General features: G+C 39.4%; 1 protein-coding gene across 1 annotated transcript; it reads left to right on the plus strand.

The window, feature by feature from the left end:
• Positions 1-5,925: 5,925 nt before the first annotated feature.
• Positions 5,926-6,912, plus strand: LOC142203186 (olfactory receptor 11L1-like). The gene has a single exon (XM_075273768.1). The coding sequence runs from the start codon at positions 5,926-5,928 to the stop codon at positions 6,910-6,912; it is 987 nt and encodes a 328-aa protein (XP_075129869.1).
• Positions 6,913-12,760: the final 5,848 nt, after the last annotated feature.

Below are 12,760 nucleotides of genomic sequence, written 5' to 3' on the forward strand. Positions count from 1 at the left end.
AAGTCCTAAAATGGCTCTGCAAATGGAGAAATAAAAAAATTTATGGGGTTTAGAAGGCAAGGAGTCAAAAACAAAGATCAAAATATCCAGTGGAAAGGGGTAAAGTTAAGGCCGGGTTCACACGGAGTTACGTCCCGCGAGATTTGGCACGTGTACGCCGCGTGACCCTTTGCGTGCCGTACACACTCCCATTCATTTCAATGGGAGCGGGGAACGTATGCGCGGCGCTAGTTTGCGGCCGTGCATTTATTCACGGCCGCAAACTAGCGCGGTGCATACGATCCCCGCTCCCATTGAAATGAATGGGAGCGTGTACGGCACGCAAAGGGTCACGCGGCGTACACGTGCCAAATCTCGCGGGACGTAACTCCGTGTGAACTCCCCCTAACAATGCTGTTTCCCAGGGGCGTAACTACCTTGATAGCAGCGGAGGCAGCTGCCACAGGGCCCGGGATACTAGAGGGTCCAATGACAGCTGCTACCGCTGTGGATTTATTTTATTTTTTTTATATAGGCCGTTACCTGCTGGAGTAACTCCAGCACGTAACAGGCCCTATTTACTGCAGCGCCGGGGCTGCCTGAGGATGAGAGGAGCTGCCTCCTACACATGCCTCCTACACATCCCATTCATTTCAATGGGAATTAGGAGCATATACGCCACATTATTTTGCACCCGTGATTTTGCGGGCGCAAAATAACGCGGCATATACGATCCTAACTCCCATTGAAATGAATGGGATGTTTTTGCGAACGCAATCTGCTGACACGTGTATATGTGCCAGATTGCGCTCCACTTTCCTCCGTGTGAACTCACCCATAGACTCAGTGTCTTTTGTGGGCGGGGCTACCTGGATTGTACAGGTCAGTGTACAATGGGGGGAATGGGTTATAGGCTGTGGGGAAGAGGGGTACATGGGTGTGCAGGCTGTGTGTGAGAAAGTCTGCACCCCCATTCCTTCCTTTCTCACATACAGCCTGCACACCTATGTACACCTCCTACTCACATTCTGCACCCCCCATTCTGTCCTATGTGAGCAAGAGGAGGGAATGGGTGGTGTAGGCTGTGTGTGAGCAAGAGGGGTACATGGGCATGCAGGCTGTGTGTGAGCAAAGAGGGTGACCTGGGGGCACAGACTGTGTGTAAGAAAGAAGGGGGAATGGGGGTGCAGGCTGTGGGTAAGCAAGAGTGTGGTGGAATGGGACGTTCCCCCCTCCAGATCACCCTCTTGCTCGCACACAGTTTTCACCCCCATTTCCCCTCTTGCTTATACACACCCTGCACCCCACGTCAACCTCTTATTCACAAACAGCCTGCATGCCCATGTACCCCTCTTGGAGGGGGCCCAGCGCCGCACCTCCCATGAGGCGACCTGAAACGACCGCTTCAGGCGGCACTATGGCAGGGCCTCAGGGAGGGCAGCATTTTTGGTTACCTAAGCCAGTTCAGGACAAGCTGTCCTGCTCCAGCAGCCTCCTCTCACGCTCAGGCAGAGAGCAGGTCATCTCCGTGCCTGCTCTCTGCCGGCGAACGGCGCTAAGCCCCGCCCCCTGCACTTCGTCATGCCCCCTCCGCTCCGCCACACCCCCTCCGCTCTGCCCCCTCCTCCCGGCAGGGGGGAGATGGCTTTCTGTAGTTTGCCTCGAGGTTCGCCCCTGAGGGGGCCCTATGTCAAAAGTTCGCCACGGGGCCCCGCCATTCCTAGTTATGCCACTGCTGTTTCCACCAGATAATCCAGTATTCTTCTATGTGCTCTCATTATGATATTATATGTTTTTATACTGCAAGAAGGCTGAAAATATTAAAGCTAATAATGCTCATATTAATGTAATACAACTGATAATAATAATACTACAATAATAGAAAGAAGTAGCTTTTCCAGTTCCCTGTTTTTCTGTGTTGAACCTAATGGGAATATGGCATTTTTGTCTCCAGAGGTTCTGCAAAACTTTACAATTCTCCTGGTATTTTCTACCATCTGTATTCATCTGAGAGGTTGTCTCCAGAGTATTTACAAAACATTAAAATACTCCCAGTAAAATTCTGCTTTCCTTATTCAGCAGAGAGGTTGCTCGCATGAACATTGAAAGTTCCCTGTGTTACATTCATTCTCTTCAACCATTCAACTGGTTAAAGTAAGGTAGTCGACTTGGTCACATTCACTTCATTAATATTAGTATTGGGTAATTTGTAGATTGTTACATAAAAATTATATGTTCAAACTTTAGATTACTTATGTATGTAGAAATGTATACTTTCAGAATGTTATTGAACTAGTGGGGGACTTGAACCGCACTGAATAGCCATTAGTTCCAGTGCAGGCATCGTAGAAAGGCACACTGCCCAAATCCACCACTATGGTAGGCACATTATTGCTTCTCTGGTACAGTGATATATTTATGGTAACATGCCTCTCCCCTTCTCAAGATCTCATTGATGGTTGGTGAAAGTGACTAAGGAGGAGGGTCCCTTCTGCTGGTGCAGCAGCAGCTCCTAAAGGGTGCTGGTCCCTTCAGTTTAACAAGCATGCCTCTATGTGTGCTACAGGGCACAGCAAGGATGGGCATTAGTCAAGCAGTATGCAGTATGGCAATGCCACTGGGCAGCTATACAGCTTAAAGGGAACACTACTTACTAATGCTATGTACAGTATTATGCCATAAATATAATTGCTAGCCTCCACTGTTTTAAAGGTGTATTACAGTTTCAGCAAATAAAGATTAGTCTTTGTATAATGAAAGTGCTACAATTAGAACTCTTTCTGTTTCACTTCCTCATGAATCTTAAGATTTCTGCTTGTAGTAATTCACCAGGAGCTTTCTTTTTTTCTATTGGATAAAATTTGTCAATGGTCTTGTGATGGTTATACAATGAACAGTTCACTGAAAGACACAGATTTTCTAGTTTATCACTCTTGTGAATTATGAATTAAATACACTTTGATGCAAAAGTTGCAGAAGAAGCCACAGAAATGTATTCCTATTGTGTAAGACGAATGAAGTGAAGAGATCCACAGCTTCTTTGTTGGTAAATATAGATGATAAAACTTGGTACTTCCTGATATCAGATTTTATGGGATCCTAAATAATCACATTATTCATATAAGGTGTCCATACACCTTCAGTAGCTCTAGGGTCACAACTATTCCTCTCAGTTCCTCAAAGAGATATATGCTTGGTTCAATCGATCGTGTATGTGTCTCCAATGGGAAGAGTGGATAAAACCTTATGCCTTAAGACTTATCTCCAGGGAGAAGATATAGAGCATTAAAATTCGACATGTTCACTCCTTCTTTCCCCAACTTTATCTGCCAATAGTCTCCATGTTAGATGATCAGTAGTTCCTGCCAAAATTGATGGGTTCGGCTGACCTTTCTATAATGTGAAGTAAAGAATTTATAGTAACACTACATGGGAATCTGATATATATGGCACCAGGAGGAGACAATAGGGCGAGGCAGCATTACAAGCGGTCCAAGCAGTACTATCTTTGTCAGCAATAAATAATACGTAATCATTAGGTATTATTGTGATAAGCAGAAAACTAACAACAGTGTAGTTGAGTGTAACACTATAATCATAAATAATACCAGTTGGATCTTGGTCTTTTGCGTAGCTTGAGAATACAATATGTAAAACATAATTCAATAAAAGGTTTTGTCCACTTTTGTATAGTAAGTATAGTTCTTATAGTTCTTGGCAGATAAAACATTACACTATCAATAACCTTACCTGGTTCCTGTATTGAGAGTCATTCTTTGTAATAATAGGGGTTTTCAATTAAGGGAATATTATTTTCATATAATTGTATACACGGCGCTATTTTGCGGCCGCAAAATAGCGCCGTGTATATGATCCTGACTCCCATTGAAATCAATGGGAGCGTGAACGGCCCGCAAAAGCTCACGCGGCGTCTACGTGCCACATCACGTGGCACTTTACTCCGTGTGAACTCACCCTCATAGGCAAATATTAAAATGATTTGTCCACAGACCACTCCTTTAACTATAACACTAGTTTTTCCTGAGTCACTACAGATGGACTGATATAATCTATATAGTCTATATACTATTCTATATACTATAATATAGTCCTTTATAGTTCTTTTTTTTTTTTTCAAACAATTGGAAGTTAACAAGGACTTTTCACGTCCTCGGGCACATGCAGTGTGATACACCGCTAGAAAGCCAATAGTGCGCTGAATTGAGTGCATTGTCGACTTTCTAGCGGTGTATTACACTGCATGTGCCCGAGGACGTGAAAGGTCATCTTTAACTCTGTCATGCAATTATGTAATTTTCACTCCCGTGCATAGTGAATTTAGTTGTATTACACAATTCATTTTCAGTTCTAAAATATCTCCCCTTATTATAACTTTTGTATCTCCAGTTCTAGGAATTCCTGGAAACATTATCTATGTCTATACAGTATGTAAATTTTATACTATAGCTTTAGCAGTCCTTTATTCCATTACATGCTGAAGTTCCACATTTCCAATACTCTATCTTTACTAGAAGCTAAAGTTGTCCTGCTGCATCTCACTATATTAAGGGGTTTAGAGTCTTTCTTATTATGTTAAATACAAATGTGCAAGGTAAGCTTCGCAACTTTACAATGTCACATTCATATGACTATACTTTATCAATATTCTTCAGCTGTCCTTATGGCAACCAGATTTGATCTGAGCAAACCCATGCGGAAAACATTTCATAATTTAGGCTGTATTCACACTGAGTAACGCTGGCGTTTTTAGTGCTTATTTTTGCGCATAACGCCGCGTTTACGCATGTACGCGGCGTTAACGCCATGCTATTTTGCGGTGGCGTTGCCCGGCGTTAACGCGGCGTATACGCGGCGTTAACGCGGCGTTAACGCGGCGCTATGTGCAAAAATAAGCACAAAAAACGCCAGCGTTACTCGGTGTGAATACAGCCTTAAGGGGTTTCCCCATTATAAACAATCCCTCCAGCCACTCCCAGCATTATTATTGCAGCAACTATTGTACGGTAAATGTATTAGGTGAATGGCCATCCTTGTAATACAAAGGTGTTTTCAGTGTGCCAAAACATCTGTACTAGTCTCCAGAGGGGTTCCTAAGTGTTGATCATCCCAATAATATCCACATGCCTTAATAGGTATATAAAAAGGGGTGGTCTTCATAAGAAAACCCTTTAAAAAAATTGAATGGCAGAAAAATAGTTAAACATTAAACTAAGGGGGCGTTCACACTACCGTCGATGTCCGACAGCTAGTGTCCGCTCCTAGTGTCCATGACAGATTTTGAGCGGACACTAGGAGCAGACACTACCTGTGAGTGGGCATTATGTGTCCATGGTATATTTTTTGTGTGTCCAATATGAGGTTGACGCTCATGCATTTTTTTAAAAAAAATTTCCCTGAGGGGCCACATGGTGGCTCAGTGGTTAGCAGTGCAGCCTTCCACTGCTGGAGTCCTGGGTTCGAATCCTGCCAAGGGCAAAAACCCATCTGCAAGGAGTTTGTATGTTCTCCACATGCATGGATTTCCACCCCATACTCCAAATGCATACTGAAAAAATGTACATTGTGAGCCCTATGTGGGGTTCACAATCTACATAGAAAATTTAAAAAAATTGATATCACAAAGTTTTTGTCATTATTATTTTATATATGAATAACATAGTCTTGTTTTGGGGGGTTTTTGACAATGAAGGAAGAGAGTCCATGCACAGAGACCCTAATCTGTCCTCCTCTTTTGATGCCCCGTGTGATTATATACCCCTTATGCTTACCCTGCAACACAGTCACAAAGACAACAAAAATATCAGAAGTATTTCCTAAAGATTTATTATAAAATAATCTACCTCAAATGATTATTTTTTCCAAGTTCTTGTTTTCATTTGTGCAGGTACTTTTGGATGGTTACTACTTTCATATTCCCGATGCAACATGCAGTTTGCCAACCAAAGCAGTGGAAATGACTTTACAATAATCGGCCTATTAAACTCCGCAGAAGCCAATATTCCTCTATTTGTTGTGTTCCTTTTTATATTTTTAGTGACAATCACCGGGAATGTCATCATTTTGACTGTTGTGACAATGGACCAATCTCTTCAAACACCCATGTATTTTTTCCTCTCCAATCTGTCATTTCTGGAAATATGGTATACAATGACCATAGTACCAAAGCTTCTAGATAACCTGTTGGTTAAGAGTAATAATATCTCTTTTTCTGGATGCATGACACAACTTTTTTTCTTTGTTACCTTTGGGGCTACTGAGTGTTATTTGCTCTTGGTCATGGCTTATGATCGGTATATGGCCATATGTAAACCCCTTTATTATTCCAGCATGATGGACACAAGTACATGTCTACAACTAGTTGGCGCATCCTGGGTAGTGGGTGTTCTTACGGGATTGATCCCTGCTCTTTTTATCTCCCAATTAGATTTCTGTGAATCTCGGCATATAAATCACTTCTTTTGTGATATCCCACCCCTTTTGGAGCTGTCCTGTGGTAATATCTACCTCGCAGAAATTTCCATTTTTATCTTGTCTCTTACGGTGCTATTTTCTTGTCTATTGCTCACTTTGGTTTCCTACTTCTTTATTGTCATCTCCATATTAAATATTAAATCCAACAGTAACCGAAATAAAACGTTTTCTACGTGTGGAGCTCATCTTACTGTTGTACTAATCTACTATGGTACTATGATATTTATGTACGTCCGCCCTCATTCCAGCTATTCCTCAGACCTGAAGAAGTTTATTTCCGTCTTCTACACAGTTGTAACTCCAGGACTAAATCCTATCATATATAGTCTGAGAAACAAAGAAGTTAAAACATCTGTTAAAAAAATTGCACAGAGAATTTTTCCATCAGGCTTTACTAGACAAACGTTTTCCACGCAGAGGAATTTAAGTAGTATTTTTTAAAACATGTTAATGGAGGGAACATTTACCCCAAGATGTGTAACAATGTCATGTCCAGATAGTTCTAGAACTTGTAACTTTATGAAAGAATACATTTTTTTTTTCTAAATTTAAGTTATTATGCTGTATATTTAAGTTTCTTTCATTTGTAAAATCAAACTACTTACTATATACACAGTATGCCCTCTATGGTGGCAATGTCATTTTTACTCGCAGTATTTCCCAAAAACTGTTGTTGCATTGAAAGTTGTTGCTTTCCTTAAGAAATGTAACAGTGTAAGCGGTTGAACGCCCAACTGACTGCCAATTTTCATCTCATATTGCCTCAATGTCAATAAATAAAGGAAGCAAATATTGCTGCGCTAGTTTTATTCAAAACATGTTGGATTCTGGTTTTAGTAGAATTATATCACTACTAGGTTATTTTAAGTAAGACTTTTAAAAAATTATTTGCCATATAACAATACTGTATGCAGACATGGACTGTATTGTAGGTCCTGTTCATATACTAGTGCATCTCAATAAATTAGAATATCATCAAAAAGTTATATTTTTGAATAATTCAATTGAAAAAGTGAACCCCATATATTATATTGAGCCATTACAAACCGAGGGAACTTTTCCAAGTGTTTATTTCTGTTAATGTTGATGATTATGTCTTACAGCCAAGGAAAACCCAAAAGACATTATCTCAGAAAATTAGAATATCTATATAAGAACAACTGTAAAAAATGATTTAACACAGAAATGTTGGCCAAATGAAAAGTCTGTCCAGTAAATGCCCTTAGTACTTGGTGGGGGCTGCTTTTGCATGAATGACTGCAGCAATGTGGCATGGGGGCGATCAGCCTGTGGCACTGCAGAGGTGTTATGGAAGCCCAGGTTGTATGATAGCAGTCTTCAGCTCGTCTGCATTGTTGGGTCTGGGGTCTCTCATCCTCTTGACAATACCCCATAGATTCTCTATGGGGTTAAGGTCAGGCGAGTTTGCTGGCCAATCAAGCACAGTGATACTGTGGCTATTAGACCAGGTATTGGTACTTTTGGCAGTGTGGACAGATGCCAAGTCCTGTTGGAAAATGAAAACTCCATCTCCATAAAGCTTGTCGGCAGAGGGAAGCATGAAGTGCTCTAGAATTTCCTGGTAGATGGCTGCGCTGACTTTGGTCTTGATAAAATACAGTGGACCTACACCAGCAGATGACATGGCTCCTCAAACCATCACTGATTGTGGAAACTTCCCACTAGACCTCTAGCAGCTTGGATTGTGTACAGCGGCCTCTCCACTCTTCCTCCAGACTCTGGGACCTTCCAAATGAAAAGCAAAATTTACTTTCATCTAAAAACACCTTTGACCACTGAGCAACAGTCCAGAACTTTTTGATGATATTCTAATTTATTGAGATGCACTAGTGTATTTGAATGATACAACTATGAAACATTTTTTATTTAATCTTTGTAAAGACATTGTTTAGTTTAGTGATCTTTCCTTATTAATGTCTCTAGGTCAGTTGAGTTATACATTGCAGTATATGATTTTACAAGTAATTTACAATATTACCGTATTTTCAATTGGTTCTATGACAAATTGGTGTTCTTAATTAAATTCGGGGTAAGTTAAGGTTGGATCAATTTGTTATAATATGATTCTTAAACATTTGCTATGTGTTTTTATCACTAAAGAGAGCATGTTGCTTAAAGAGAAAAAGAAGATTTACAGTCCTATGAAAAAGTTTGGGCACCCCTATTAATCTTAATCATTTTTTGTTCTAAATATTTTGGTGTTTGCAACAGCCATTTCAGTTTGATATATCTAATAACTGATGGACACAGTAATATTTCAGGATTGAAATGAGGTTTATTGCACTAACAGAAAATGTGCAATATGCATTAAACCAAAATTTGACCGGTGCAAATTTTGGGCTACTCAAAGTTGTTTTGAGTAGCCCATGATGCCACTCTTCAGAGGAGATTCAAATAGGAGATCAACTTGCAATTGGCCATCTTAAATACCTTTTCTTATGATTGGATACATCTGGTTATGAAGTTCAAAGCTCACTGAGGTTACAAAACCAATTTTGTGCTTCAGTAAGTCAGTAAAAAGTAGTTAGGGGAATTCAAATCAATAAAATGATAAGGGTGCCCATACTTTTGCACCGGTCAAATTTTGGTTTAATGCATATTGCACATTTTCTGTTAGTACAATAAACCTCATTTCAATCCTGAAATATTACTGTGTCCATCAGTTATTAGATATATCAAACTGAAATGGCTGTTGCAAACACCAAAATATTTAGAACTAAAAATGATTAAGATTAATAGGGGTGCCCAAACTTTTTCATAGGACTGTATTTGTTTATTTCTGCAGACAGATTTATACTTGCAGATGCAGCCAAATTTAACACGTGGACAACACCGTGGCCAAAAATGTTAGCACTTTATATGGTTTTTCAATGGCTTTTGTTGTCCTCTGGAATATCACAGTGCAGAAAATAAAGTTAAACTTTGCAACATCTGTACATCCTGATATGTATACCTATGCAATACTTTTAGATCCATCTGTTTATTCCAGTGCAGGGCAAGATACAACAAAAAAAACAAAAGAAATTGCATAGCATATCATTTCCAGAGTGCCAAACTGCATATTACGTTGGACTACAGTATAGATGCTGGGAAAAATGGTGTCCAGGCCCACGTCTACTCCTCATAACTCTATGCTGATGTTACAGTAACTGTTTGTCTTTTTTTGTATACAAAAACGATGTGAATATAGCCTTACAGTACCAACTGCTTACAAACAATAGATGAGTGTTTATACTTATTATATGCTTATCATATTTGACATGCTTATACTTTCTGTGCAATATTCTGTGTATCTATTAAAAAGAAAAACAACAATGTTTATGTACTGTTCACTTTCCTATGCTATGGATATACTGTGTTAAGGTTGGTCCTTCCCAAGCCACACAAAGATGCAACAATATGTAATAACTATGTAAAAAAAAATCCATAATTAATATTGATAATAATATATTCTCTAAGTTCGAGATTGGAGATTCTTGTTCCTTGCTCCATGAATTTGCCATCAATATTGGCACTTGGGGATGCCTCTTGTCTTTTTTGCTTAATTGTTTAATAATTGAAGCATTTGACATCTTATAAATTGAGCTTTTATGCTGATGACTTGTTTTTTCTTCATCCGATATGCCTATTCCGTTGATTTTCCAAGAATGAGATAGGTTTAGTCATTTGAGTAATTTTATAGCTAATCTTATGGACACATATTCGCTGAATGTCTTTTCCACATCTGTGGATACGCATTAGTTATGTGACTTTTTTTTGTTTAGATAGCAGGAGCGCAGTATTATGTACTATAATCCAGATCCAAGCTCAACTGCAATTGTTGTTTTCTCTTAGCTATCTCCCCCTACAATGAAGGACCACAGAAAACTTTGATCACCAGAGCCCAGCATATCAACCAAACCCCACAAACAGATAGGATAGAGTCACCTGAATCAAAAAATGCATTCCCCATTCTAAGATTTCAAAAAGAGCTCTTTAGAGCAATGAAGATGTTGCCATTGCTCCAAAAATGTAAGCCACAATACCGTTGCTGCTTCAAAGAGCTATCAATCTGTGGGGCTGGGTTGATATGGTAGGTTCTGGTGACAGACTCCCTTTAAATAGTTATAAGGCAAAATTTATTTCCTGTGGCAAAGGGTTGAAATTGAGTTGTCGCTATTACCAATGAACCTGTTGACAGCACCTTTGATTATTCCTTGAGACAGACCAGAAGATCACGAGTGGCCCTTTCTGGTACCATTTTTCCTGAATATGGCACTACTGGGTCATTAAACACATTGGGGGGAATTCATCATCCCTATATGCCATTTTTCTAGCATAGCGGGATGATATTGAGGCACATGTTTCATGCAAGTCCCTTCTTTGCACCATACACACTTCTCAAAACTCAATCCATGCCTCGCCCGCCACATTATGCAAATGTAGGCAGATCAGGGCATAACTCACATTAGCTTGCTGACATCAGTTAGAATCGCGTACATTTCCATTCTGGCTCCAGGATGCCAACAGATTTATGAAGTATACAACAGTCATAATAAATTTGCCCCAACTAAGTCCTGGTATGTATGCCTGGTCATTTTTTTTTATTTGAGAGTAGTCATTAAGCCCTTGTTTTTGACTGGTATTGGTAGTAAGCAGTTTGACATCTCTTATCAAGGTAGTACATAATAGATGCTGTTATCTTGACTTGAATATAAAATATTATGCTCCTTTACAAGGCGTTGTTCTGCACATACTGCAAACATCTCCACTTTGTCATGAGATTTGCAAAGGTGTATGTTCAAAAGTGACAGACCAAGTAGCCACACATCCCTGGTTGGTGCCATCCACTTTCCAACTGGGTGGTGAAACTAGATGTTGCCAGTGAACAAGGGGGTTTTAAATTGCCCTAAAGCTCATGTCTTGGATTGCAAAAGCGAGCAACATTTTTTGGCACATTATTGATAATTCACAGTATGCCACTAACTTGGCTTCAAATAACTATAAAATAACTATTTAGCTGTTTCAACACAACTTGCATCTGAATACAGAGAACACAACTGTTGTCATTTACAGTTGCTAGATTTTATGGGCAGACTGACATTGGCTAGCCTTACACTGTTATCTGGCTGTCGGCAGAGGAGGGAGCACTGAAAGTTTGGCAGCACTATTTATTGTACATACTCTTATATGGCTCTGATGCAAGGACACTACTGTATGAGAACTGCTATATGGTCGGTGTATTCTATATACCCTGTTACTTTATAGTCACACTGCTACATAGCAGGCTTTTAATAAGGTTACCACATGAATTTAACTACTTTGCGAGTACTAATAATTAACTGCAACTAGCAGAGAGGGGTCACACTACTGTTATATAATGTCCATTGATCTTTTCCGTTACAGGATGAGAGCAACACATATGACATAACCAGATGGAGTCTGGTGTCCATCTGTATTCATCCCCATATTAAAAAAAAAAAAAAAAACAAGATAGAGACTTTTGTCATGCTTTTATTTTTCTGACAGAAAAAAAAGTTGTGCATGCTAAAGTACACAAACATGACGGAAGAAAGAGTTTCATGTTTTTAAATTTTCACTCTACTACTGTTAATGTCTGTTGCTCTCAATCTATCACGGATGAGAGCAATGGACTGTATAAGCCGTCGGTACTTTGTGGTCATCACTATTTTATCATTAATTTATAAGTTTTGCTGCACTGATGCTGCTGTGCTGAAACCATTGTGTTCATTATTATGATGACCCCAACTTTACATTACTGGTGGTAGGCATCTAGGTTGAGATATAGTTTTCTGGTGAGGGTTTAATTTGTTGTCTGAGAGCTATGGCTGGAGTACTGTAATTTGTAATAGGAATATGGTCATTCTGATTCACAGTTCAAATATTCTGTTCAGTACTGCAAAACATACAAAGAAACATTATTTAAACAGAACAAGTCAAAAATGGTGTCTCAAGCACAAAATTCAAGAACAATCATGAAAGGCTTAAAGAATTTAATCTAAGAGGAACTTTCACTACCTCCACCGCCTTCAACTCTTTGCATCCTTCAATAGGTGCTGTGCTACCGATTCTGTCACAGTTAATTACCAGCAAAATTAATTACAACTCAATAAATAACCATCACAAAGCATAGTAAATGGCATACGTAAAAGGTATTGTTAGAACTTTACCTACCTATACAATACAGTGAACACAAAATGTATAGTATTTAGTATTTAACCAGAAATAAAAGGTAATGTAAATTGAATGGTTACTTATTTGTATAACA

The sequence above is a fragment of the Leptodactylus fuscus genome, chromosome 1, assembly GCF_031893055.1.
Source record: "Leptodactylus fuscus isolate aLepFus1 chromosome 1, aLepFus1.hap2, whole genome shotgun sequence".
NCBI classification, from domain to species: domain Eukaryota; kingdom Metazoa; phylum Chordata; class Amphibia; order Anura; family Leptodactylidae; genus Leptodactylus; species Leptodactylus fuscus.